This window comes from Gymnoscopelus microlampas, assembly GCF_963454915.1.
Source record: "Gymnoscopelus microlampas genome assembly, chromosome: 15".
Lineage (NCBI taxonomy): Eukaryota > Metazoa > Chordata > Actinopteri > Myctophiformes > Myctophidae > Gymnoscopelus > Gymnoscopelus microlampas.
Window position 1 is genome coordinate 9,440,082 of NC_139952.1, and position 27,341 is coordinate 9,467,422.

General features: G+C 42.8%; 1 protein-coding gene across 4 annotated transcripts in view; it reads left to right on the forward strand.

Moving 5' to 3' along the window:
- Window positions 1-27,341, forward strand: part of arhgef2a (Rho guanine nucleotide exchange factor (GEF) 2a) — an 81,743-nt gene that overhangs the window by 34,514 nt on the left and 19,888 nt on the right. For 3 of the 4 annotated variants that reach the window (XM_084081260.1, XM_084081259.1, XM_084081262.1), the window contains 9 exons: window positions 20,072-20,234; window positions 22,185-22,252; window positions 22,833-22,896; window positions 22,994-23,126; window positions 23,372-23,484; window positions 23,662-23,805; window positions 24,529-24,779; window positions 25,770-25,895; window positions 26,707-26,824. In XM_084081260.1, the coding sequence (XP_083937386.1) occupies window positions 20,072-20,234; window positions 22,185-22,252; window positions 22,833-22,896; window positions 22,994-23,126; window positions 23,372-23,484; window positions 23,662-23,805; window positions 24,529-24,779; window positions 25,770-25,895; window positions 26,707-26,824 (1,180 nt within the window). Of the gene's footprint in view, window positions 1-13,289; window positions 13,409-20,071; window positions 20,235-22,184; window positions 22,253-22,832; window positions 22,897-22,993; window positions 23,127-23,371; window positions 23,485-23,661; window positions 23,806-24,528; window positions 24,780-25,769; window positions 25,896-26,706; window positions 26,825-27,341 lie in introns of those variants that run through there. The other variant, XM_084081261.1, reaches the window with a different exon arrangement.

Consider the following 27,341-nt stretch of genomic DNA (forward strand, 5'->3'; position numbering starts at 1 on the left):
GCTATTTTTTGGCCAGCGATGGAGTATGCATTGGGCATAGCGGAGGGTTAAAAGAAACTGGCGTTGACTCCTGTTCATTTCACTCTTGAGAGGGTGACTTTAACCAAATGGACCCGTAGCAATGTACTGTACCTACTGGCTGCCTTTATTTACAAGATGGATCCTTTTTTTTAATCCTACTTGATGTTAAATGGCCTGCAATATGATTTTTGGCACAAAAGGCATGTTGACCTGAGCTGAGAGAGAGGAGGGGGGGGGGGGCAGAAGAGAGAGAAGGGGAGAGCGAGAAGTGGAGAGAGAGAGAGAGAGAGAGAGAGAGAGAGAGAGAGAGAGAGAGAGAGAGAGAGAGAGAGAGAGAGAGAGAGAGCGAGAGAGAGAGAGCGAGAGAGAGAGAGAGAGAGAGAGACACAGGGAGAGGAGCGAGATAGAAATATACAAAGAGATATTCTACTCTATGTCCAACTATTTGTGATTTATTAATGATGTGACTTACTGATAAAGAACTGTGCAAAAAGGAAATAAATGGCATGTCTTTAATATAGTCTTAACTTGTAAGCTACTGTACTCTTAGGTTAGTTGACATGACATATTTCAAGCTAAGTGACGATGAACGATGGATTGAAAATCGTCATTGATCCACCAGAAAACAGCAGACAGCAGAGACGAAGGTTTGCACAAGAAAGGAGAAGTACAAGTCACCACAAGAGCCCATGAGGCAACCTTTTAACCACGGCTTTTAGTATTGTTTAGGATTTTATTATTAATTAAAATGATTCTGCTTTTCGATTCCGGGACTAATTGATTTCCCATTTCGGTTCCATATTGGAGAAAAAAAAAGAATACATTTAAAAAAGCGGCCAAATAATGTTTACAAAACAAAAATATCCCCTTTTCTCCCCGATTTAGTCGTTATGCCAATTAATTCCTCCCCACACAATTTCTTTTGAGCGTTGTCACTGCTGTTGTTGACTCACCTGCCAGCGAGGAGCCCCCACCGGGAGGACGTGGAGCCTTCGCACCTCCTCCTCCTGTCCAACACTCCCTGCTGACAGGTGCCGCCCCAGCGTGTAGGGGTATACGTGCAATGACAAATATTACCATTCCCCGAACGCGGGCCAATCGCGTTCATATAGACGCTCGACAAAGCTGGACGCACCACAGCGGATTCGAACCCACTACGTCCGCGGTGGTGGGCAGGCACTTTACCACTGCACCGCCCGAGCGCCTTTCTTTTAAGTGTTAACTGCAATAAATATTAGTAAGTAATACCTGAGATAGAGCCAGTGCTCAAACTGTTGGTTTGAGCATTTGTCCCTCTGAACTCATTTCCAATAATCTTCAACTTTAAGAAATGTAATGAACAGTAGCCTCTCATACGTGTATTCCATGATAACACAATGGGAAGCAATAAGGCTTGTTGTACTGTCTGGATCCTTTGATGATTAGGATTTTCAGGGGCCGCTCCCCGTCTGAAACGACCTTAATGGTTTTACAGAGTATCCACAAAGAACCTAAACCCTGCCCTCACAAGGGGATCATGCCTATGTTCCCTCAGTTATATAGGATTAGGCTGTCAGATCCTCAGTGTCAGTTTAACTCTGACAAGTGGATATATTAACACTTTTTTTTTTACGGTGTAAAAGTGCTTTTTATAGTGGTTCTTTACAAAATGCACTTTTACACTGTAAAAAAGTGTTACGTGTCTATCTAATTTATCTAGCTTCCAACATAGGGATCCCCAGGGGCTCTTGAGGAGGTTCCATGGGGTTCCCAGCTAAATGATGGATCGTTAAGAACCAAATGTACCCTTATTGGTCTGTAACTCTGAGAGTGTCCAAATGGAACCAAACAGACCCTTATGGGTCTGTAACTCTGAGAATGTACGAATGGAACCAAACAGACCCTTATGGGTCTGTAACTCTGAGAATGTACGAAAAGAACCAAACGGACCCTTATGGGTCTGTGACTCTGAGAATGTCCAGATTGAACCAAATGGTCCATTTGGTGTACACTCTCAGAGTTAAATGAACACTGAGGATTTTACAGACTGGGGTCCCAGAGATGATTTTTTCTTTTTTTTACATCAAGTGGGGGTCCTTGAAATGAGAATCACTTTTGTAATCAGATCAACATTAACCTTGATACCCATCACAGTCACACCGCACAAGTACAATTACAACACACTGTACTGTATATATGTCGTTGAAAGCTCTTGTTAATACTTTATATTGGTTCAATATTTATAAAAACCCACAAACACACTTCCACTTTCACTTAAAACTCTTCTCAAAAGAAGTGAAAACAGGCGATCTACAAGCTCACAATGTCACGGTGCGTCATGTTGCGCAACTTGTAGGTCAGCTATTTTCGCTACTTTTGTGAGACACTGTCATAGGAGGAAGTAGGGCATTAATTAATAATAATTAATTAATTTAAGAACATTTTTGAAACATGGAGATGTGAGGTTTCCACCCGACAGCGACGATATGATGTATAGATCTCTAATCTGGGGCATGATGATGTGCATCTATTGTATGGATTGCAATCAATCAATCAATCAATCAATCAAGATCTATCAATCAATCAATCAATCAAGATCTATATACATCTATCTATCTATCTATCTATCTATCTATCTATCTATCTATCTATCTGTCATCTATCTATGAAAGTAAGTGTGTGTGTGCATGTGCGCGCACATGTGCATGTTTAACTATAGCAACGGTTGCTATAGAAATGCCAGTGGGTTGGTGGTGTGATATTATCTCGTTCCTCTGGCACATTCAGAAGGCCTTGGCCTCACTCAAACACACGTGCGCGCACATACACACACACATGTATGCATGCACGCACACACACACACACATTGGTAATACTTTACTAGCAATTTTTACCAATTATTTTGTGATTTTTAACCCTAAGCTAAGAGATATGAGCTTTTAGCTCCATTTCTTCAATATAACCAGTCCACATAAATGTGTTTTTGCCCATTTCTGTATATACAATTTTTAGTCATAAGTGTCTGCCCACGACACTTAACATACTTATTTAAGTATTTTAAACATTGTGTTTCTGACAATGTTGTTATGGCCAAAACGATCCTCGTGCTAGGACCCTTGCAGCAAATCTTTTTGGAGCAGTACTGCCATGGTTTGATTTCAAACAGAATTCTGGGAATCGCATTTCTGACAGACCATAGACAGACGCTGTAATGACAGCGGAGCTACCAGAAGGGTCGCCAAAAAGACTACTAAAATGGATGTCACACAGTATGACTTCAAAGTGGTTAAAAAGTCATTAATTGTGCAAATCCTGTCGTACACATGCCGTTGAGTGAACCAAAAACTAGCGCTCCCGTCCCCCTGTTATACTAGGAAAAACTAAATAGCTACGGGTCCATTTGGTTCCATGTGTACACTCTGAGTTATGGGGGTACAATCACTTCACTACAGTGAGTGATATCCATGGGCACCAGAAGGAGATCACCTGACCTCGTTCCCCTAAAATTTGGCTCAAAAATGTAAAAAATGCATTCTACCATGCTGCCATGCTCCAAAAAGTGGAATGACCGAGCTGGCAGATTTATCTTGTTCCCAGACTAATTTTACACATTACACCATACAGAAATATGTCCTTAACACCACTCTGTGCCCAATGGAAAGTCACTGACTTGCTAGCATGCTTCTGTCATGAGTTCAGCTTTATTTTATTATTTTAGGAAAACATATTTTATTGATACTGTAAGAACTCTTTGTTTGTTCAATGACTTAAGCCATTAAGACCTGAGGCCGATTCTAAAAATGTCTTCTAAATCCCAACAGTTTTCTGAAAAAAGTATGTTGCTATAATCAGTGCTTCTCAAACCTTTTCATGTCAAAGCCCTAAAGAATAATATATATTTGGCCACAGAGCCCCATCTAAAAACATTTTGTTCCAGGGACCCCCAGAAGCAACGATTTGAGTTAAAAAATGGTCGCTTTTAAAAATATATAATTTATATTCAACGATTTGGACTCATTTTCAAGATTTTTCAAAAATAGCAGATCTACAAGCTCGCTCAAATCACGAAGTGATTGTATACCTGCTATTTTTGAATAGCCAACCAATGTGCTATATATAAATATATATATATAGCTAAAATCTAAAGTGACACAGATGCTTTCCCGGTTTAATAATGGCTATTCAAATATAGCGGATCTAAACGCTCACGAGATGAATTCACATAGTGAGCTTGTAGAGAACATTAGAAAAAATGTATATATATATATATATATACGGTAAAACGTATACGTACAATAGGCTCTATTCACAGCAGCCATATTATGAGGAAATGCACAGGTGTTACCAATGATACTAATGAAGGCTCTGTTCCATTCTGGTCAAACAGAGTCAGGGTGCTGATGTCGGTCTAAAGTTGGGGTCCAGGGACCCTCATGGGCTTCCAAATGGCCCCTTACGGGTGTGTAACTCTGAGAGTGTACGATTTGGTTCCATTTGAACACTCTCAGAGTTATGGGGGTCGTGGAAACCACTGTGCTACACTAAATGGAACATAGCCTTCATTAGTATCATTGGTAACACCTGTGAAGGAAGTGATAATATGGCTGCTGTGCATAGAGCCTATTATACGTACAATTATTCTTGAAGATTTTGGAAACATTTTGGGACACCAGGTAAAGATAGCAGCTGTGTGCCTCATGAAATGTGTTGTGTTCTTACATTATTACATGGATTATTACATTATTATGTCCATGATATTATGTTGTATTGTTACACAACTATTATCAGGTATGAAATACATCCAGAGAGGAGTGGGAGGCTGGATGGCGAAAGTACACTGAGCATGTGGATGAGAATACTGCGTAGGATGGAGAGAGGAAGACCCAAGGACACAGAGAGAGAGAGAGAGAGGGAGAGGGAGAGAGGGGGGGAGGGAGAGAGAGAGAGAGGGGGAGAGAGAGAGAGAGAGAGAGAGAGAGAGAGAGAGAGAGAGAGAGAGAGAGAGAGAGAGAGAGAGAGAGAGAGAGAGAGAGAGAGAGAGAGAGAGAGAGAGAGAGAGAGAGAGAGAGAGAGAGAGAGAGAGAGAGAGAGAGAGAGAGAGAGAGGGGGGGGGGGGGAGGGGGAGAGAGAGAGAGAGAAAAGAGGGAGAGGGGGGAGATAGAGAGAGAGAGAGATGGGGAGAGAGCGAGAGAGAGAGAGAGAGAGAGAGAGAGAGAGAGAGAGAGAGAGAGAGAGAGAGAGAGAGGGGGAGGGAGGAGGGGGAGAGGGGGAGAGAGAGAGAGAGAGAGAGAGAGAGGGGGAGATAGAGAGAGAGAGAGATGGGGAGAGAGCGAGAGAGAGAGAGAGAGAGAGATGGAGAGAGAGAGAGAGTGAGAAAGAGAGAGAGAGCAGTGACTCATGCCTAAATTATTCTTCATGGAAGACGATGTGGCGTACTGAAAATAGCCAAGCTACAAGCTCACGCAAGCTTGTAGATCTGCTATTTACAGTGTGTGACACCGTCGTACTGACAAAGTATACACACACACACACACACACACACACACACACACACACATGGTGGGAACGATCACGTACTCAAGTATAGCAAGACAACGTTCATCAGAGTATGCGTGTGCGTGTGCGTGTGCGTGTGCGTGTGCGTGTGCGTGTGCGTGTGCGTGTGTGGTGTGTGTGCATGCGTGCATGTGTGTGTGCGTGTGAATATGTCGGTCAGTCTAAAGTTAAACAGCCCTGAGCATTGAGGCCCCTGAAGGCCTAATCGAGGTTAGAGGGTCAGGGTGCTGATGTCGGTCTAAAGTTGGGGTCCAGGGACCCTCATGGGCTTCCAAATGGCCCCTTACGGGTGTGTAACTCTGAGAGTGTGGTTCCATTTGAACACTGTCAGAGTTATGGGGGTCGTGGAAACCACTGTGCTACACTAAATTAGGCCTTCAGGGGCCTCAACCACTGTGTTACGCTAAATTAGGCCTTCAGGGGCCTCAACGCTCAGGGCTGTTTAACTTAAAAGTTAAACAGCCCTGAGCGTTGAGGCCCCTGAAGGCCTAATCGAGGTTAGAGGGACACACATCAGCAATCTGGAACACACAAAAACGCACACACTAATCGATCCATAATTATTGTGTAAAGTTGTATCAATATCCACACCTTTTAAACATTTAAGCACTATTTTATTCTTCTGATCATCTTTTGTGTTTTTGAGATTTTTTTTTTAACATTCTATAATGAAATGCTCAAAATAGACCTGCTAGTGCTAGGTTGAAAGTTCTTAATCAGTTCTATAGCATTTGTATTCCACGTCGAGATCTTGTAGATCAGATATTTTGTGTAGCCCATGAGAATATTAAGTTAAGTTAAGCCAGGAAACTCAGTTGCTTCTGGCCAGAGCATGTAAGGGGAGGGGGGGGAAATGCCGCTCCACGCTCCAGGGGGCTGTTATCACGCTCACTATTCGCTCATGTTGATTCACCCCCCGCTCCGTCGCTCACCTTGATTTGTGCACCAGTCGCTCCGCTCGGGCCCGTCCACTCAGCAGCCAAAGAAAACAAAAACAAAAAAAAAAGTATTTTGCTGCTTGTCCGAAACACTTTCTCTTTTGCCACAAATGTGTCCCCAATCCCCATCAGTGTAGAGCCTTGATGGAAAGCTACTATGTTGCAAAAGACGTCATCTACGTTTCCTTTTTATGTAGGCATTGTCTTTTTTAATAAGACGGACAATATTAAATCCTGTGGGTTAATGATTAATCACCAGATTCGCGAGAGGGGGGACTCGCAAAGCAAGTGTGGTTCGTTCAGCCAAAACCCGTCACTTGCGTTTCAATCGTATCCTTTGATTCTCTGGTGATATAACATAACTGACACAAGGTATTTATAAACATACTTAGAAATTTGAATGAAATCTTGATCAGGGACGTGCGCTGTGCACTTCTGGATTTATGTGTGTCTGTCCGTGCGACCGGGCATGCTCAAACATGTGGTGTGCGGCCCCGACCGGAGCGGCTTGGAGCGGCAGTCGGCCCTCGCTCCGAGTTCGCTCCTACCTTATTTATAAACCCACTCCCCGCTACTCCCCGCTACGTTAAATATCGTCCAGCTCCGCTCCGCTCACATGCCCTGCTGCTGGCCGACCATTGGTCGGTCTCAGCTCAATGCTTCTATTCTCATCCAATCGCATACTCCCTTCAATAATAGAGCCTTGCTTGCTGTTTGCTGCTTGCTGTTTGCTGCTGCTTTCTGCTGTCTGTGCTGCTGCTGCTTTAAAACTTGCTCCACCACCCCAGCTACCACCTGTTGTTTTGGATCTACTTTTATGTATGGGGATTTGGAGTCCCTGTTATTAGGGGACATGTAATGTGCTTTCTCAGAGTATCTAAAAGGAGATCCAATTCATCGCCAAACCAATAAATACATTGCTCATTTTATATTAAATAAAACATTTTTTTTATCCATTCATGGTTCATGAGTTGTCTTGATATGGCTGAAGCATAGGGTTGAAGTTGTGAGTGAAACAGTAGAAGAAGGTGTATCTATTTCAAAACATGCGTTAACCTCTCAGCCCTAAATATAGGGCGATGCGACGCGTTGTGAGCTTGTAGATCCGCCATTTCCAAAAGATTTGTATACATTTTGAAAACTTAAATGGGACATTCTGCTCAAGGAGTACTTTTACTTTTGGTACTTTACGTACATTTTGAGGCCAATACGTTTGTACTTTTTCTCAATTACGTTTTGAATAGCGGCTTTTACTTGTAACAGAGTATTTCAACATTGTGGTATTGATACTTTTACTTAAGTAAAAAATGTGAGTACCTTTTCCATTAGTAGTTTTCACTCATGGTTTGAACGCAGTGTGTTGTCTTATACAGTGCACTGTACTGTCCTAATATTCATCAGCAACAATGCATTGTCACACCCATCATGTCAGACAGGTGACGAGTTGGGACAGGATCTGACCGTGCCTCACCCGTCTCCGTCTGCCATGAAGTGACGTCCTGTTGTGTAACATGTTGATCTATCTATCTATCTATCTATCTATCTATATGATTTAAAGGGATAGTTCACCCCCAAAATGACTTTTTTTCTATCGATTAGTCACCCCATGGAGACTTGAATTCATGGATATTCTGCTCCCTACCAGCGGACCGGTAGGGAGCAGTTCCGGTAGGAGACACAAAGGAGACTCTTTGTGTCTGCTACCGGAACCGCTGCTGGTCATCAAATTATTGGCTTAGGAATGCGACAAAAACAAAAAAAAAGTCTCCACGGGGTGACTAATCGATAGAACAAATGTAATTATTTTGGGTGAACTATCCCTTTAAGATTCTTGAGCGTTTTCCACTTGTGAAGTTAGGACGCATTTGTGGTGGTTGAATGAGTTTGTTTGGTTTTATTTTATTAGCACATAAAGAGTTAAAAAACAGAAGGGAAAAAATACATATGATGTAACCATAATATTGTGCAGGAGAAGTGCAAAAGCCTAGAGGCTGGTAGAGAACTTCCCCTTTTTTTTGTAAAATCAGACATAATATAAAACATTATACATATTATTTAAATAAAATACCAGTAATACTGTCAAGAGACAAGGTTTAATCTACAACAGAATTGTATGCAATATATGGTATGGGGTGCCTGCTTCATCTCTCTCTCGGCTAAGGGGTCCCTAAGACCCCTGCTGTATACAACATAACCACCAACTCACCTGCCTACAAACCTGCCTACACCCACATAACCATATGCATACATACAGTTCTATTTATCTACTGCTTTTTGGATATGAGCATTTTTTTTTGTAGTTAGCTTTAAAGCCCAACGGGATGGGGATTTCTTTAGCATAGAAATTCCATTCCAAAGAGTAGACCCTCAATTCCTTATTGAGAACCGCCTAAGAGAATTACGACGGTAAGGCATAATGCAGGTCCTTATTGAAGCGTGGCATATGAATGAATATATAGTCTCTTTCGGGTGGAAACAAAAACTGTTACTTTTCAGGATTCAAATTCGAAAGCCACGTTCCGAGCTTGTGCGTCTGTTACTTTTGATGCTTTTTGTGTGACGCTGTAGTACAGGGATGGGCAACTGGCGGCCCGCGGGCCGCATGCGGCCCGCACTGTCACTCAATGCGGCCCCAGGCCAAAATCCCCCCCCCAAAAAAAAAAAAAAAAAAAAAACTTTTTTTTTTTTTTTTGGGGCCAAAAATGTTTTAAATTGTTTTTTGGCCAAGTCTACACTTGCAACCACACGTAACTTCTACTTTATTCTTCTTATTCCTCGTCTTTGTATTGGTATTGTTTGTGTTGGAGCGCCTCAGTGCTGCTGCAGAGTTCATGTGCAACCTCTTCCAGAGGGAGATAGACACTAGAAACTCTGCTGGAGACACAAAACAAACTGTGTAGACTTGGCCCTTTGAAATAAAAATGTATTTTGGCCCCCCAAAATACATTAGTCGACTGCCAGTCGACTATTGGCAATTAGTCGCCAATTAGATTCGACTAAACAAATCCTTAGTCGGGGAGAGGCCTACTAAATGCTAAATAAAAACAAAGTTATTACAAATAATAATAGTTTTATCCCTTATTTATCACATATGTGACTATTATGGGCTTTTTGAGTAATGGGGTACTATGGCGAGAGTGCCGATAAACGGGCGTGCATTTTTTTTGCCGATAAATCCAGCCCTGGCATTTTGGTCCGAACCGGCGCACCGCCCCCGGACCGTTTTGCCAACGGGAGGGGTTTTGTCAACGGGGGGGTCCCTGCCGGGGGTGGGTCCCTGCCGATAAACAATGCGGCCCCCCAGAGTGATTGAGGAAATTTTGTGGCCCTCACCATCTACAAAGTTGCCCACCCCTGCTGTAGTATGATCAAGCAGAGCATTAATTTACAAAAAAACACAAAAAGTTCGAATGTGGAGACAACAACGTTATGAATGTGCAATGAAAGGAGACCTGCAGTGTCATAACGAGTGTCACGCAGCCTAGAGCAGTGGTTCTCAAACTTCTTTTGTGCCAAGGACCCCCAAATTGATATGTATTTGGCCGTGGACCCCATCTGAAAATGTTTTGTGCCAGGGACCCCCAGAAGACAATATTTGTGTTAAAAAAATCTGTTATTCAAAAATGTTCAAACACTTGTCAAGATTTTTCCCAAAATAGCATGCAGATGTACAAGCTCGCAGCGTGGCACGAAGTGGCGCGCTGTGAGCTTGCAGATCTGCTATTTTTAAATAGCCACGGTAACAGATTTTGCTGGGGACCCCCTGGAACCCCTCCAAGGACCCCTGGGGGTCCCCGGACTCCACTTTGAGAACCAATGGCCCTAGAGTGCAGGGGCTGATGGGACACTGTTCAAACACTGTTGTCATGACAGTGACTCAGGGGGATTGGTGACAGAGCTGCCCAGGCTGTCCATCTCAAAGCATCCACACCAACTTGGACTATTGCATACAATTATTTACATTTAGGACACTTATATTTGCCTAGTGGTGGACAGAACATTGAACATCATCGATGGGGAATCCAAGCTAATAGAAAGTGCAGGCTGTCTCCTTTTGGAAAGTTGGCAGGCTAAAGGCCTTTGCACACAGGGTGCGATTAGTCAATCAGTTTTTACCGCATGCGAAAAAACACACAAATCGAACTGGGTTCGATTGAAAAAAAAAACATATCGTCGCATCGCATCGCCGCATTGCATCGCCGCACGGGGTGTGCATGAGGTCATTGAGAACCATGTGTTCATTAAAAAAATTATATTGTCCGTTTTTTCCGTGCGGAAAATCGCACCCTGTCTGCAAAGGCCTTAAGGCCTTTGCCTTTGCGGCGATGCGATCTCCGATGCGATGCGGCGATGCGTTTTATTTTCAATCGAACCCAGTTCGATTTGTGCGTTTTTTCGCATGCGGTAAAAACTGATTGACTTTTGGGTCTTTTTCTGCCTTTATTTATTGTTTATAGTAGAGATGGACAGGAAACAGGGGGAAAGATGCAGCCAAGACCGCCGGGAACGGGACTTGAACCCGTGGTGCGCTGTCAGGCTACTTATGAGCTAAGCGCCCAGACCGCTAGGCCAGTGGTCCGGGCCTTTTTGAACATTTTTTTCAATTTTTTTTTAATAGAAGCCATTGTTCTTGCGTTAATAAAAATCAAATACAATTTCTTTGAAATCTTGTTTCAATGACCAAACCTGCCTACCGAAGATGTCACTGGTGTGGTAGGCGGGTTTCTGATCTGTCCATAGCCTTCCTGTGAGACACAGAGTGACCAATTATATGAATGATGGGTGAAGTGGTCCTTTAAGTAGCGTTTAAGTGGTTAATGTGTGCACTTGTGAAGCCTTGATCGTGACATGTAGAGAACTCCGCTGTGTGTGTGTGTGTGTGTGTGTGTGTGTGTGTGTGTGTGTGTGTGTGTGTGTGTGTGTGTGTGTGTGTGTGTGTGTGTGTGTGTGTGTGTGTGTGTGTGTGTGTGTGTGTGTGTGTGTGGATGATAGCCTGACACCCTGGCATCATGCAGAGCAGTTCCCACCTCTCACCTACTTTACCATGCCGTCGCTCTCAGGCGGAAAAACCATGTATCTCCACATTTCAACTTTTTATGTATTTTTCGTAAATTAACGCCCTACTTGATCATACAAGAATGTCACGCAAAAGCAGTAAAAATAGCCGATCTACAAGCTCACAGCGCGTTGTGAGCTTGTAGATTGGCTATTTTCGCTGTTTTAAAAGGCACGGGTTTTGGACACACAAGGTTTCCACCCCGAAAGCAGCGATGTTAGCAAAGCTAGCAGAGACTGTCAGAACAAACAGGAAGCGCTTTCACAAGCCGCTCTTCCCACCGGCTGTCACTGATTGCGAGAGACGCTCAGGCTGGAATGAAACACACACAGTCACACGTACACACACACACACACACACAGTCATACGCACACACACACACACACACACACGCGCACACACACACACACACACAGATACACCAGAGTATCTATGACATTGTTGTATTCATTAGTATGTGTATCTTTTAGTACTATTTTATGTTGTTGTTTTTGTATGCATGCTTGCGTATACTATAAGAACTCCATTTCCCATGTACCCCTGCTGTGAGAAGTGAATTTCCCATAGGATTCATAAAGGTTGCCTGCCTGCCTGCCTGCCTACCTGCCTGCCTGTCTGTCTGCCTGTCTGCCTGTCTGTCTGTCTGTCTGCCTGTCTGCCTGTCTGTCTGTCTGTCTGTCTGTCTGTCTGTCTGTCTGCAAAATGTCAGATACTATGTTCGAGGTCGACCGGCGTTGGCTAGTTTTGTCTATACTGTTGTACGATTAGGTTTCTAAGTGGTCATTAATATGAAGCAGCACAGAAAATATCTTTGAAGGGTCTATAGTCCTACAGGCATCTCTGTCTCATAATTCACCTCAATCACACTGAGAGACAAAGACATGTTGTCTGACGAGGGCCTTATGTAACAGCCCTGACGCTAGCATTTAACCATCACACACACACAGGCACACACACACGCGCACATGCATGCGCACACGCACACCTTACTATACTTGTGAGGACATCAACATTTTAGGACGGTGATTTTATGAATGCCATTTTTTTACATTTTTGGGTCATTTTAACCGTAAAAAGACGAAAAAACAGCAGATCTTCAAGCTCACAATGTGTCGCGCTGTGTTGTAAGCTTGTAGATCGGCTATTTTTCAGTGCACAACACCATTGTGCAACTGAAGTATAAATCAGTCATGACTCCTATCTCTAGTCCCCCCCCCCCCCCCCCCACACACACACACACACACACACACACACACACACACACACACACACACACACACACACACACACACACACAGTGGTGGAAAGTTTATTTACTCAAGTTCTGTACTTGGGACATTGTGCATAATGAGTACTCTTATACTTTTGTACTTTTACTCAAGTACATTTTTAATTCTGGACTTTTACTTGTAACAGAGTATGTCTACATTGCAGTATTGATACTTTTACTTAAGTAAAACATGTAAGTACTTTTTCCACCACTGCACACAGACACAGACACACACACACAGACGGGGTTTTGAACAGAACAGTGTGTTTACTGTCCGACTGTGGTCAGACTGCCTTCTGCTTTTAACAACCAGAGAGATGATCACATGACGTGATCATCTGTCTTTAAGGCTCTTCCCCTGCTTGAATAGCACTCTTCATCAAATAATTAGTTCATCCCACGGGGGATATTCAGTTTTTAGCTTCACCCAGCTGAGTGCTTCTCACGGGGTAGTTATAGGGGTTATAAGTGCCTTGCTCAGGGACACATTGCCAGGGGCCGGGGGGAATGGGACCTTCTACTTGCTTCCCAGACGGGCTCTCTCTCTACCCCTACAGCTATGGCCGCACGCCCAATCTGCAGTTTAAGGTACTTTTGCTTTAGTTTTTCTCATTTTTTTTCATTCATTTATACTTCTACTCCGACCAGCTCAAATGTTGTGAGGGGGGAGCAGGGGTGTAGAGCAGGGGTCTTCAACGTTTTTCAGACCAAGGACCCCCTACCTGAGAGAGAGACGAAGCAGGGACCCCCCCCACTACATTGCATACAATTGTGTTGTACATTAAACTTTTTCATAGATTTCATAGATAGCTTCATTGACTATCATCAGTGCTGTGTAAATTCATGTTTTTTTTGTTCATTTCAGGCATTTAACCACTTCAACCTTCAATACTTAGTACTTGATTTGCTCTTTTTCACCCCTACACCAAACCTCTTTGCCGACAATAGCCGATCTACAAGCGCTTGTAGATCTGCTATTTCGGCTAATGTCCCTCAGAATAGAGATGCTAGGGTTCAAGAGGTTAATGTAAAAAAAAAAATCCTATCACAAAGATCTGGCGGAACCCCTGGAGTTACTCTGAGGACCCCCTAGGGGTCCCGGACCCTCTGTTGAAGACCCCTGATATAGAGCGAAAACAGAAAAGAGAAATTTCCCCCCGGGACCCAAACTAGTGAAAATAGCATTGTGAGCTTGTAGATCTGCTATTTTCACCACTACAGTATCTTCCTTATTTGTACTAATTAATTGAAAGCAGCACTATGTAACTTTTTTTTAATGAATAAAATGTAATTTTGTCCAATCTGTATGGTAGATTATGTTAATGTAATATAATGTATACAATTGGGGTGGTTGTATTTTGTCTCCCTGCTCTTCTATTGAGACAATTAGATCGTGTCAAAGGTCATGTCTCACCTAGACACAGGATCTGACACGAATTTTGACCTGATGGTGAAGATTCAATTTATCCCCTGAGCAAGCAGGCAGGCTCTATTAGCTCAATTGTAAAAATTGCACTTGCACACGAAACCAGGTTCAAATCCGGGGTAGAAGAGGAAAGTTACATAGTGCAGCTTTAATTTATGGAATTTCTTAGACTTTTTTAATTTCTGAAATTATTTTGAAAACTATTATGTGTTTAATAAAAAATAGAAAAATAAAAACCTGCAAAAAAGGGTATTAAATATAGTATATAATATAATTACATACGGTATTCAAATATTTTTTTGACACAGAATCAAATGTTTTATGATCTTGGTTGTTCCGGGCTTAAAATCATTTATATAAATATTTTTCGGAAATCTCTATGGGAAAAACGAATAGGTTTTCTATCTATGGCACCACAGAATGGTGCAAATGGGGCACTGCTATGCCCGCTTGTTGCTTATCAGAAACAGAAATGACTTTATAAATGTATTTTCGTGAACGGAAATGACGAACAGGTTGACAGCTTCCTTTCTCAGCTTTCAGGGGGTGTAGTTCCAGACTCTATAGCTTTTGGAGATTGTGGAATAGTTGTCTGGCTATGTGAGACCACACTGTATGTGACTTTGGCATACTCTGAAGTTACAATGAAATGATAGAGCTCGGGTGGCACCGTGGTAAAGTGCCTGCCCACCACCGTGGACGCTGGGGGGGGCACAAAAGTAGCAAAAATAGCCGATCTACAAGCTCAAAACGCGTCGCAGTGCGACACATTTTGAGCTTGTAGATCTGCTATTTTTGCTATTTTTTTTATTGGAATCCTGATTTTCTTTTTGCTATTTTTGAATTGGAATCCTGAAAAGTATCATTTTTATTTAATTTCAAATGCATTTAGTTATACTTATGTTAACTTTATGAACTTAAATACAAATACATTGGACATAAAAAAAGACAATACTTTTTTATACTAGTCATTACGCTACTAATATAGACTGAAGTAATTAAAGTGGGTCATGTGTGCATGTTTGGAATTGTAACAGCTGAAATCAATAATATATCAGTATTCCGATATTAACCAGCGGGCCACATTAAGTGAAGGTGGGGGCCGCATGTGGCCCCCGGGCCGCCAGTTGCCTATGTATGGAAGTCGGGCGGGGAGGGTGATATTTGGCGCTGCACATACTCCTACGGGCTGGGGTGGTACCTGTCAGCAAGGAGTGTTGGGTGGGAGGAGTAGGACAGAGGCTACTTCCTCCCGGTGGGGGCTCCTCACTGGCAGGTGAGTCAGTAGGCTACAACAGCAGTGACAACATGTGTGTGGGGAGGAATTAATTGGCATAACGATAAGAGGTAAAATAAACCAATGAAAAGATTACTTACATAAAACAATACAAGTTGATACAATGTAGTATCAACTTTTAAACCATTAAGACCGGGAACCCATCTGTTTAACCACTTTAATCATTATTTTTATACTAGAAAAATCATGAAAATGTGTGCAAATCGCTGAATATATATATTTTTAAAGGGATTTTTAATGGGGGGTCCACGGCAAAATACATACAATTTTGGTTTTGTTCCAGGGACGCCCAGAAGCAAATTTCATGATACAAAAAAATGTCAGATGTACAAGCTCATAGCGCGGCACTCAGTGCCGCGCTATGAGCTATTTTTGAATAGCCAAAATATAAACTAATGGTTATAGGCTATAGCTAAAAATCTAAAATGACACAGAAACGTTCCCGGATTGAATGGGTTAAGTTAGCCTACTCATGTATATCTTGCCAGTTGTCTGATATGCACCACTCATAGGTCACTGATGAAACATTTGCCTCATAACATAACATAATGCTGCCTTTTATAATTAAGATTTTTTTTGTGTGTGCTTGTGTTGTTTTCTTTGAGGATGTTGTAGGCCAGATTGAGATTGTCCACGGGCTGGATCTGGTCCTCGGGCCTTATGTTGCCCATGTGTGGGCTAGCGTGGGTCTAAAACAGGCGATCCAAGACCCCTAGGGGGTCCTCTGAGTTACTAATGGGGGGCCGCCAAATATTTGTGTGATAAGAACTTTTCGTTATGTTTTTACTTTAACCACTTAGCATCCCTATTCTGGGGGGGAACATTCGCCAAAAATAGCCAACTCACTAGCTCACAAAACGTTGCGCTGACTGACGCGTTGTTAGCTTGTATAGGCTATTTTCGGCAAAGATGTTTGGTGTTCATGGAAAAAAGAGCAAATCAAGTACAGAGCCTATAGGGTAAAATATTGAGGTTTAAAGGTAGGGTAAGTGATATTTTTTGGTTAAAACAAAAGGTATTTTGTTAAAAGGTTAAAATACAATATTCTGATAGTAATCATTGCTATAGAGTGCTTTTTCAGTAACAGATGTCTCCCTGTCTCTACAGCTCTTTAATAAACAGAAAATACATTTTTCAGTAGGTGTCAAAATCTCAGCCAATCAGGAGAAAGTACCCATTTTTAAGCTTCATTTTGATAGTGTTCCAGTTCCAATTTTGCTTGTTTAATCTATATCCTGATTGAGTTCTCTATCCTGATTGGATAAAATTGGAAATGAAACTGAAACTGAAACGAAAATGCATTTTCTGTTTAATAAAGAGCTGGAGAGACAAGGAGACTCCTTTTACTGAACAAACACTCTATAGCAATGAGTACTATCAGAATATAGAGCTATTTAACACTTATTTTAACCAAAGCAAATCACTGACCCTACCTTTAAGTGGTTAAATGTCTGAAAATAATCCAACAAAGATAATGTATAAACCAAACATTAATTTACACAACATGGATGATAGGGCTGTCAAACAAGTCAATTTTATACAGTAGTGGGGGTCCCTGCTTCATTTCTCTCTCAGCTAAGGGGTCCTTGGCCTGAAAAATGTTGAAGACCTCTGGTCTAAAGCTCTGGTTCTCAGCATGGGGTTGGGGGACCCCAGCAGGTCCTTGGGGGGCTTCCATGCTAAATGACTGATAGTTTTGAACCAAATGGACGCTGGACAAACGTACTCCCTGAGAGTGTACAAATGGACCCTTACCGGTTCCGGAGTTGAATTAGGATGTAGGAGGATTTCACAGTGTGGATTAGGGTTAGAAAAAGAGAAGCGAGAACATATCACTCCAGTATCGGCCTCGCTCAATTGGCCTCTTCCGAATTAATGTTAAGCTTTTATAATGTTTGCTTTTTAAAATGGGCTGGCTCCCCCGTCCCTTGCAGAGCCTTGAGGCCGGCCGACCAGCTGCTGCTGGTTGTGCCAAAGACCAGGCAAAAAAACAGGGTCATCCCTATGTTCCCCAGGTTCTATGTTCCTCGGGTATACTTACCTTAGGGTTAGGGTTTAGGGCTAGGGTTAGGGTTACATCTTTATTAAAAACTAATTTCTTCTCACTGACCCTACGTTTCCCCTTATAGCTAATGTTTTTTTTTTTTTTTTGTCAAATATGTTTTATTAAGAACATATTATGAAGTGGTATGTAATTTGTACAATGTACATATTTTTTAAGTAAAACAAAATTCAAAGAAAAAAAAAACCAACAAATAAGACAAAAGGAAAAGAAAACCCTCAATCCCTCCCACCCATACTGCTCAGTGACATAAAGTAGTAAAATTAAATGTTGCTATGGAAAACAAAAATCACACCTGTGTGAAGGTAGCGGCGCCTTTGATACATTTTGTCATCAATAAGTGTTTATAATGTGTTTATAGCCACGTGTCACGTGAAGCTTGACCAATCACTTTGTTGACGTGTCTGACCAATCAGAACGTTGACGCAAAAGCCAGGTATAGAGGGCTAATATCCGCTCTATACCTAAAGGTATAGAGCGACTAGCGCCGCTAAAAACAACACTTGTTGATGATGAATGATGATAGACAGTCGACCACACTAATTCACTGTTTATCAAACTTGGGGTCCTTGAAATGAAAAAGGTTGAGAATCACTGGGCTAGAGGGATAACATGAAGGGCTGTTTCCCCCCCCTTTTTTTTGGTGAATAACTTGTTGACCTTTGAACAGAGTCCTAACAGCTCTGGCAGTATTCCCCGACGGCCATTTGCCACTTTTGTTTTAGCTACAACTTCCTCTCCCCACTGCAGGCCTGAAAAGAGGAAGTATGCGCAGGCTACTTCCTGTTTGCTGCTGAATGCAATCAGGCGAGCACAATTCCCCTCGAAACGTGATTTGATCCCCCCCCCCAAACACTAGGTCAGCGATTTCCAACCTGTGGGGCAGGGCCCACTGGTGGGCCGTGAGGATATTGCAAGTGGGCCCCCAAATAATTGTCAAAATACTAAGACTTTATTGATAGCAACATTAATATTAAAATGATACAGTAAAATAATATATATCCCAAGGTATATTTACTGAACTAACTAGGTTAACAACATGTTGTACCCTATTGTAGACCTTTTTGAAAGTGCAGTTGATGATATTTTTATAGTGTTCAGATAGTAGTGTTTGTTCAGAACAGGGGTCTCCCAGTCTCTTCAGCTCTTCAGTAAACAAAAAACCTTCAGGTGGGGCAATTTCATAGTGCTGTATGCTAATTTTCTTGTTTTGTTTTGTTTCATTACTTCCAATTGCATTAGCCCCCCCCCCAAACAAAATACAAAAGACTTTTTAACACTCACATATTTCTGATCATGTGTACTTGAACAGGCTGTCTGATTCGCTCCCCATGGTGATTTTAGCGTTTAGTTTAGTGCTGCTTGTAGTAATCCCACTCACCAGGGTGAGGTGTCTTCGGTCCGCCATGTTTTGCAATCTTTGTATTTGTTTATCTGTGTTTTAAAAATATCTATATCTATGTAGTCTAAAATATCTATATCTATTTCTTAGTTACACTTGAATAGTTCTAACCAGCATCACTGTGAAGCAGTTCATTTACTTTTAATGATGAAACTAAGAAAGCAAACGGCAAACGATGGGACTAGCGGTAGATGCTGATCCAGTCAAGAGCGGATACGGAAACAGTTTCTGTGTGTGCATGTACATATGTGTGTAATTACTAGGGGTGTGCCGATACACTAATTTCACGAAACGATACGATACGATATTTGGCTCACAACTTCGATACGATACGCACTTTTTTTATTATGAAAATATATGGAGGAGAAAAAAAGAAAATGCAAACAAATAATTCTGTTTTTGCATTATTCAGACATGCAAACTTGTAGCTTTTCAGCTACAATAGCCGTTTTGAATCCAAATAGTATGACACCTGACCCGAAAAAAAAACATGTTGTCACTCTTTTCACTTCGGGGCTGTTTGCATGCCTGATTATTATGATTGTAAAAAAATTTTTTTTTTTTTTTCAAAAACGATATTTTTTTTTTCCAAAACGATACATATCGTCGCGAAAACGTATCGCGATATATCGCGGGACGATATATCGGCACACCCCTAGTAATTACCTGATATAGTAGGCGGCCTCTAGACAGGATCTGAGCACTGAACAGCAAATAGAAACCAAGCTTTCCACAGTTATTGTGAAAAGCCAACGAATAGTTTGTGGCAAAGGCTTAAACCCGCAAGTGATCCTTTTGCCACAAAAAAACAATAAATGAAGGGACAGTGAAGCTTTTCCTACACACATTGCCGAACTACATACTCGCAATGTGTTGCGTTGCGATGTGTCGTAGTGAATTTCTCACCAGATGAATTTTTACAGGAGAATGGAAAGGATTCTGACGCTTGTGCAAAATGAATTGCGATTATCTCACCTAATTGCGATAAGGCGATTATGTAATATTTGTGACAGGCCTTTTGCGTTACCGTTCTAACGTATCATTTGTGTGTCTGTCTTCACCAGAACAAAGAGAAGGAGAGGATGAGGGAGAGAGAAAAGGAGGCTCGGGAGAGGGAGGCGCGCTACAGCAACGGTCACCTCTACACCTCCCTGACGGTGTCTGGAACCACGCTGTGCACCGCATGCAACAAGAGCATCACCGCCAAGGAGGCCCTCAGCTGTCCCAGTGAGTACCAACCACCACAGTAACTAAGGAGTTTTACGTGAGTACTGAACTTAAAGGACGACTTCACCCATTTTCAACCTAAATTGGTCCTCACTAATGCTCATCATAAAATGGTACAATCTGGCCCGGACTGCTGGCGTAGCGGTCCGGGCACCTAGGCTACGATGTAGCCTGACAGCGTGTCGCGAGTTGGAGTCCCGATACCGACGGCCTTTGCTGCGTGTCACTCCCCATCTCTCTCTCCCCATTTCCTGTTAGTCCTAGCAATAATAAAGGCATAAAAAAGCCCAAAAATAAATATTTTATTTAAAAAAAAAAAATCCTGTGGATACTTCAGAAACCTGCCTAACAGTGACATCATCTTTAGGCCCTTTTTTTTTCTTTTTTTTTGTTAACAATATTTCACATTTTGTATTGATTTTTATGAATGCGAGAATAATAGCTTTCATCATAGCATACGGACTTTCCAGGAATAGAAAGCCTGCAGTTTCTATTAGCTTGGATTCCCCATCGATGATGTCACTGGTAGGCGGGTTTCTGAACTGTCCACAGCCCTCCCCGACAGACCGAGTAGACAAACATGGTTCCAAAATATAATGAGAAAATTGTCCTCACAATGTCTCTCAATTCTACTGCTATACTTGTGGGGACATTTGGCCCCCACAAGTATAGTAATACAAGTACACACACACACACACACACACACACACACACACACACACACACACACACACACACACACACACACACACACACACACACACACACACACACACACACACAGGCCTACTGTAGCTTTCATCTAAGGGTGTTTGTCGGTGAGAGGGGTTGAAAGTAATTTGACTGCCCTGCATCTGACTTCCTGTTTGAGTGTTGTGAACAGGAAGTGAAAGCAGTAACCTTGTGCCATGGAGGATGAGGTCAGGCAGAAGCAGCAGAAAGACAACACAGCAAGTCATTTAGTTTAGACCGCTGGTTCTCAAACTGGGGTCCGCGTACTCCCAGGTATCCTTGAGGGCGTTCCAAGGGGTCCCCAGCAAAATGTGCTAATACAGCATCAAACCACTTTAACACTATTTTATACTAGAAAATAGGCGATCTACAAGCTCACTGTGAGCTTGTGCATTGGTTATTTTCGGGATTTATTTTTGTTGAATACTTTGGATTAGTTTTAAAAACTTTTAGCACAAACTCTTCTTTTCTGGGGGTCCCCGCCGCTAGATCTTTTGCGATGGGGGTCTGTGGCCGAAACATATATCAATCTGGGGGGCCTTGAAAATGATTGAGAACCACTGACTTAAAACAGGGGAGTCCAGTTGCATTAAGCGGGTGACACATGGTCAAATTTGGTCTCAACATTCAAGCTGTTCATTAGCGTTTTTTTGGAAACTCTGTGTAACTCTACGGCTGCAGTTTTCGCCACTGAGCATGCACGGCCACAGGCTCTGTTGTCACGGTCCCCCAGGCTATGGGATGTACTCTGTTGTCACGCTTCTATGCTCCCAACCAGTGGGCAGACTTAGCTACGGGGATACGGGCTGCCAGCTCTTGCCGCTAATTGCATTAGCGTGTAGATTGTTTACTCAGTCATTGATACAACGGAGCAGAGCTGTGCGATCTCACCACGTGTCAGAAAGCACATGTAACGATCTATCCTAACGTCGTGTTTGTTTCCCCGTCTTCTCTGCAGCCTGTAACAATCTGTCCTAACGTCATGTTTGTTTCCCCGTCTTCTCTGCAGCCTGTAACAATCTGTCCTAACGTCGTGTTTGTTTCCCCGTCTTCTCTGCGGCCTGTAACAATCTGTCCTAACGTCGTGTTTGTTTCCCTGTCTTCTCTGCAGCCTGTAACAATCTGTCCTAATGTCGTGTTTGTTTCCCCGTCTTCTCTGCAGCCTGTAACAATCTGTCCTAAGTTAACGTCGTGTTTGTTTCCCTGTCTTCTCTGCAGCCTGTAACGTCACCATCCACAATCGCTGTCGGGACACGCTGCCCAACTGCAACAAGATGAAGCAACGGGTAAGACACAAACCGAGCAAACTCTAATGACCCTTTTCCCACCGCAAGAACTAGGCTGAACCGTGCTGTGTTACGTATTTCAGGGGTTATATGGATATGCTTCCATGTGCCTTTACATACGGTTCTCAGAGCCCTAATTTGGGCCCTGCTCAGTAGGTAGGGAACCCAGAACTTGTACTCCATAAAGTAACCCATAAAGTGGAAATAGACGATCTACAAGCTGTTTGTTTTTGTATGACGTACCTCTCCCTTCAGGGGTGGTTTGATTAAATACTGTATTAACAAATTGCACATACTGTAGTACAGCGGTACAATTAGACAGGTAATGCTAAAAGGATAACACAAAAAGCCCTGAGGGCTTGTTTCCGTTGTGGTCCTATGTATTCAATTAATCAAGAATTGTTGTTATGCTGTATTGTGGTCATAATGGAAACGTGAACAAAAATACATCACAGAACTTCACAGGCTCTGGAATGTTTCAGGTTATGTAAGATTCTGGGTTACACTTCGTAGTTTAAAAGAGCCATAACACCACTGAAGTCTAACATGTACTGTATGTACTGACTTTTCCTCTCCACAGCAACATAAGCTGGCCCTGATGAGGACCAACTCAGCCCTCCAGAACGTGACTCTACGCAACAAACGTAAGACACTTTGTGTGATTTTCTAAGGAATCTCTGATCAGCTCATTGTTTGTGATTATCAAACTCTAGAAACAATGTTTACGTTCTGACCCCGCAGAAACAGGGATGCGCGAGCGACCCAGTTCAGCCATCTACCACTCTGACAATCTGCGTCAGTCCCTGCTAGGCTCCCGTAGGGGCCGCTCCAGCCTGTCCTTATCCAAGAGCGTCTCCACCAATAACATTGCAGGGTGAGTCTCATTTCCACTAGTCTCCATCAATAACATCACAGGGTGAGTCTCATTTCCAATAGTCTCCACCAATAACATCGCAGGGTGAGTCTCATTTCCAACATTAACATGGCAGGGTCAGTTTTATAATCATTATTATTAACGATATATAATCGTTATGAAAACCCAATTATTTGTGTGTGTGCGTGTGTGCGTGCGTGTGTGCGTGTCTGCGTGTGTGTGCGTGTGTGTGTGCGTGCACGTAGGAACCTGAACGAGGACTCTCCGTTGGGACTGCGTAGGATTCTGTCTCAGTCGACAGACTCTCTCAACGTGAGGAACAGAGCCATGTCCATGGAGTCACTCCACAACGACGAAGGTAACGCTTCATTTATACTCACATTTTCTACTTAATGTTGCAGTAAGTGCATTTGATATGAGCTTGTGGATCTGCTATTTTGGCCAAATACTGCACATATTCATTTGGGGGTCCTTGACATGAAAATGTTTTTGAGGACCACTGTTTTAAAGAGCCATTCTGTCTGTGTGTTTTCAGGGGAGATGTACTACGTGTCCATGCTGGAGGAGCTGGAGATAGACGAGCGTGACTTCGAGGTGGACTCGTGGAGCATGGCCGTGGACTCTGACTATCTGCAGACGCACCGCAAAGACGTCATCAAGAGGCAGGACGTCATCTTCGGTGACCGCAAACGTTTTTTTTCCCCGTACCTTCCCTCCGCTACTATACCGTCAAACTGTTTGTTGATGTGGGGTTTTTAACGCCGTCGAGAACAGTGGTTATCGACCGATTTTTCATATTGAGGGCCGCAGATTCATATGCGTTACGCTGCGAACCCCCATTTGATACGATTTTCATGTCTACAATCCCCAGGCTGTATACTGTATCTATCCCCACAAATATAGACCAATCGCACAGCACAGTTCAGGCTGCGACGCCAATAACTAGATTTCTCAGGAATCAATAGGGACGTCAGGTTGAAAAAGATTAGGGGCCCTATTTTCGTCAGTGCCTTACCCATTGAATTTTTTTTTTTTTAAATAGTAAAAAATGGCAAAGAAGTTTAGGGATAATGGGTAAGGCACCGGCAAAAATAGGGCCCCTAGATGTGCAATTTTTTTAAAACAATTTTGATATTTCTTGAAGATGAAAAGAAAATGGCCTATTGTTTGACAATTCTTTTTTTTACAATTCTTGGCACCTTTTGACAATGAAAAAGGGGTGTGAAGTCCTTATTATCGACGTCAACTGTCAACCTTCGACATTAGTCTTGTTTGTTTTTTTGTTTTGTTTTATTTTTGTACTTGCCTATAATGCCATGCTCAAACTAGGAACGGCGGGTTAAAAAGTGTCACCAAACATTTGACCAGACGGTGACAATGCGTTTGCCTCTGGTTACCTCAGAGCTGATTCAGACGGAGCTGCATCACATGCGGACGCTGCGCATCATGGAGCGCGTGTTCCGCCAGGGCATGCTGGAGGAGGTGCACCTGGAGCCCGCCACGGTGCACGCCATCTTCCCCTGCCTGGACCGCCTCAACGTGCTGCACGGCCGCTTCCTGGCACAGCTGCTGCAGAGGAGGAACCACAGCCTGCAGTCCGGGTCCACGTACAACTTCACCATCAACCAACTGGGAGATGTACTCATAGAGCAGGTATATGGTACTTCAAATGCCGATAGGCTCTATGCACAGCAGCCATACTGGGAATGAATTGGGCCCCTACCTTACTTCCTTCCCAGGTGTTACCAATAATACTAATTAAGGCTCTGTTCCATTTAGTGTGGCATAGTGGTTGTCTTATTTTCAAGGACCCCCATAACTCTGAGAGTGTACAAATGGAACCAAATGGACCCTTACCAGCATCAGCACCCTGACCGGAATGAAACAGAGCCTTCATTAGTATCATTGGTAACACCTGTGAAGGAAGTAAGAAGAGGCCCAATTTCTTTCCAATATGGCTGCTGTGCATAGAGCCTATTCCCAATTTCCCTAGCCCACCGGTTAACAGATGTTTTGACCAAGGGGCTAGCATCCGGCTTGTAAATTGAGGCTACATAGGAAGTGTGACAGTTCATATGAATGGCCTGTAGTCTCGCTGGCACCGCTTCAAAGCTTGCAGAAGCAATTAGGCTCTATTCAAGCGGATGTTTTTTTCTCCGAACTTTACACTTGCTTTTATTACCTTAATAAACATTCTCATAAATACTATATGCTTCCAGTCGCTAGTTTAAAGTGTTCTTTCAATCACCATGATATGCGTTTTGGTAAATTATGGTCCCATTTATTTTACAATTAATGATAAAGTAGGGTATGTTTCTAGGGTTTCTATTGATTCTACCGAGTGAAGACCCGCCCTCGCTGAGGTTTCAGCCAATAGCATTAATTTCCGTTTGCATTTCGTACCGGATATCAACCGGATATAGAAAGATTTGTGGATTTGAAATCGCTGCAAAATAGGCTTCATTTACGGTCTGTAGAAACCAATGGCGTGACGCTGTCCATATCTTTTTTAAGGTTTATGGTTTTGATCCACATTTTGTCAAAAAGTAAAAAATCCTGTGTGTGTGTGTGTGTGTGTGTGTGTGTGTGTGTGTGTGTGTGTGTGTGTGTGTGTGTGTGTGTGTGTGTGTGTGTGTGTGTCAGTTCTCAGGCCATTGTGCAGATGAGATGAGGAAGACATACGCAGAGTTCTGCAGTCGGCACCCGAAGGCCGTCAAGCAGTACAAGGAGCTCCTGGCCCGAGACAAGAGGTTCCAGTGTTTTATACGGGTAAGGACTTCACTGTCGGGTGGAAACCTTTACTCAAAACCTCAAACCTTTACTGCTCAGGAAACGTGAAAAAGGAGAACCCACGTTCCAATGGATCCAATGTAGTTATTATTTAGTCACAAGCTCGTAATACTTTTCTTTGGTTCAATATTTATTAGAAACCAACAGACTGACTTTCATTTTCAAAAATGTTCAAAAGCAGCAAAATAATTGCAGATTTAAAAGCTCACAATGAGCTTAAAGATCTGCTTTTTTTTGCGACGTTTGCATGACACTCTTGTATGACAAAGTAGGCATTAATTTATGAAAACACATAAAGAGTTGAAATATGGAGAAGTTTCCGCCTGATAATATGGATGTTCGGTCATTTAGACCAGTGATTTGAATTTCAAGGACCCCCAGTTTGATATCCATTACCCCACAGACCCACATTGGATTTGTATACTGTGAGACCCCAAATTGAATCTGAGAGTGTAGAAATGGAGCCACATGGGTTCATTTGGTTCCATTTGCTCCCTCTCACAGTTACAGACTCATAAACGACCATTTTTGTGACAACTATCAATCATTTAGTTGGGGACCCCTGGAACCCCCTTAAGGACACCAGGTGGTCCATATACCCCACGTTGAAAATCAGTTTGATATGCATTAGACCACAGACTCCCATTTGATAACGTTTTATATCTGCAACGAAATTATATGAGCAGAAAGCATATCAAACTAGGGGTCCTAGGGGTCCTTAAAATTTAAAAAAAAGTTGAAAATCTCTGCTCTAAGACTTTTGCCCCACCCCGCTCTTCTGATTGGCCAGAGGTTGAGTCGTGGTCACCTGCTGCGTCGCCATGGCGTCCCAGAATGCATCCTGCTGGTGACTCAGCGAATTACCAAGTACCCAGTCATCATCCAGCGCATCCTGGACAACACCAAAGGTGAGGTCCTCCCCACTCTGGTGGAGGGGGTTTAAATGCAAGACATTCTCAATAAAAACAATTTATGCAGAGCAAGGGGGGACAGTCCCAGTGTGTGTGTGTGTGTGTGTGTGTGTGTGTGTGTGTGTGTGTGTGTGTGTGTGTGTGTGTGTGTGTGTGTGTGTGTGTGTGTGTGTGTGTGTGTGTGTGTGTGTGTGCGTGTGTGTGTGTGTGTGTTGCTCTTAGAATTACATAATGACAGGAAGGCTACAATGACCAATTTATACCTGCCTGGAGATTCATAATCATTTGGAGTCATTCAGCCTGGTGTGCATGTGGACTGCTGTGCGTAATGGTCGTGCGTAATGTGGCCAGTTCACCGATGATTTAAATGTATAAAACCTGATTCCTCAGGCCATGCATAATGGCATGATAGGCTAAGACAGTCTTAGTCACTAAGTGACTAGACTGGAAGAGCGAGCCCAATCGATGGTCTTGAAGGGCGGATCCAAACCCAGGCGCTGGATTCCAGCGCAGC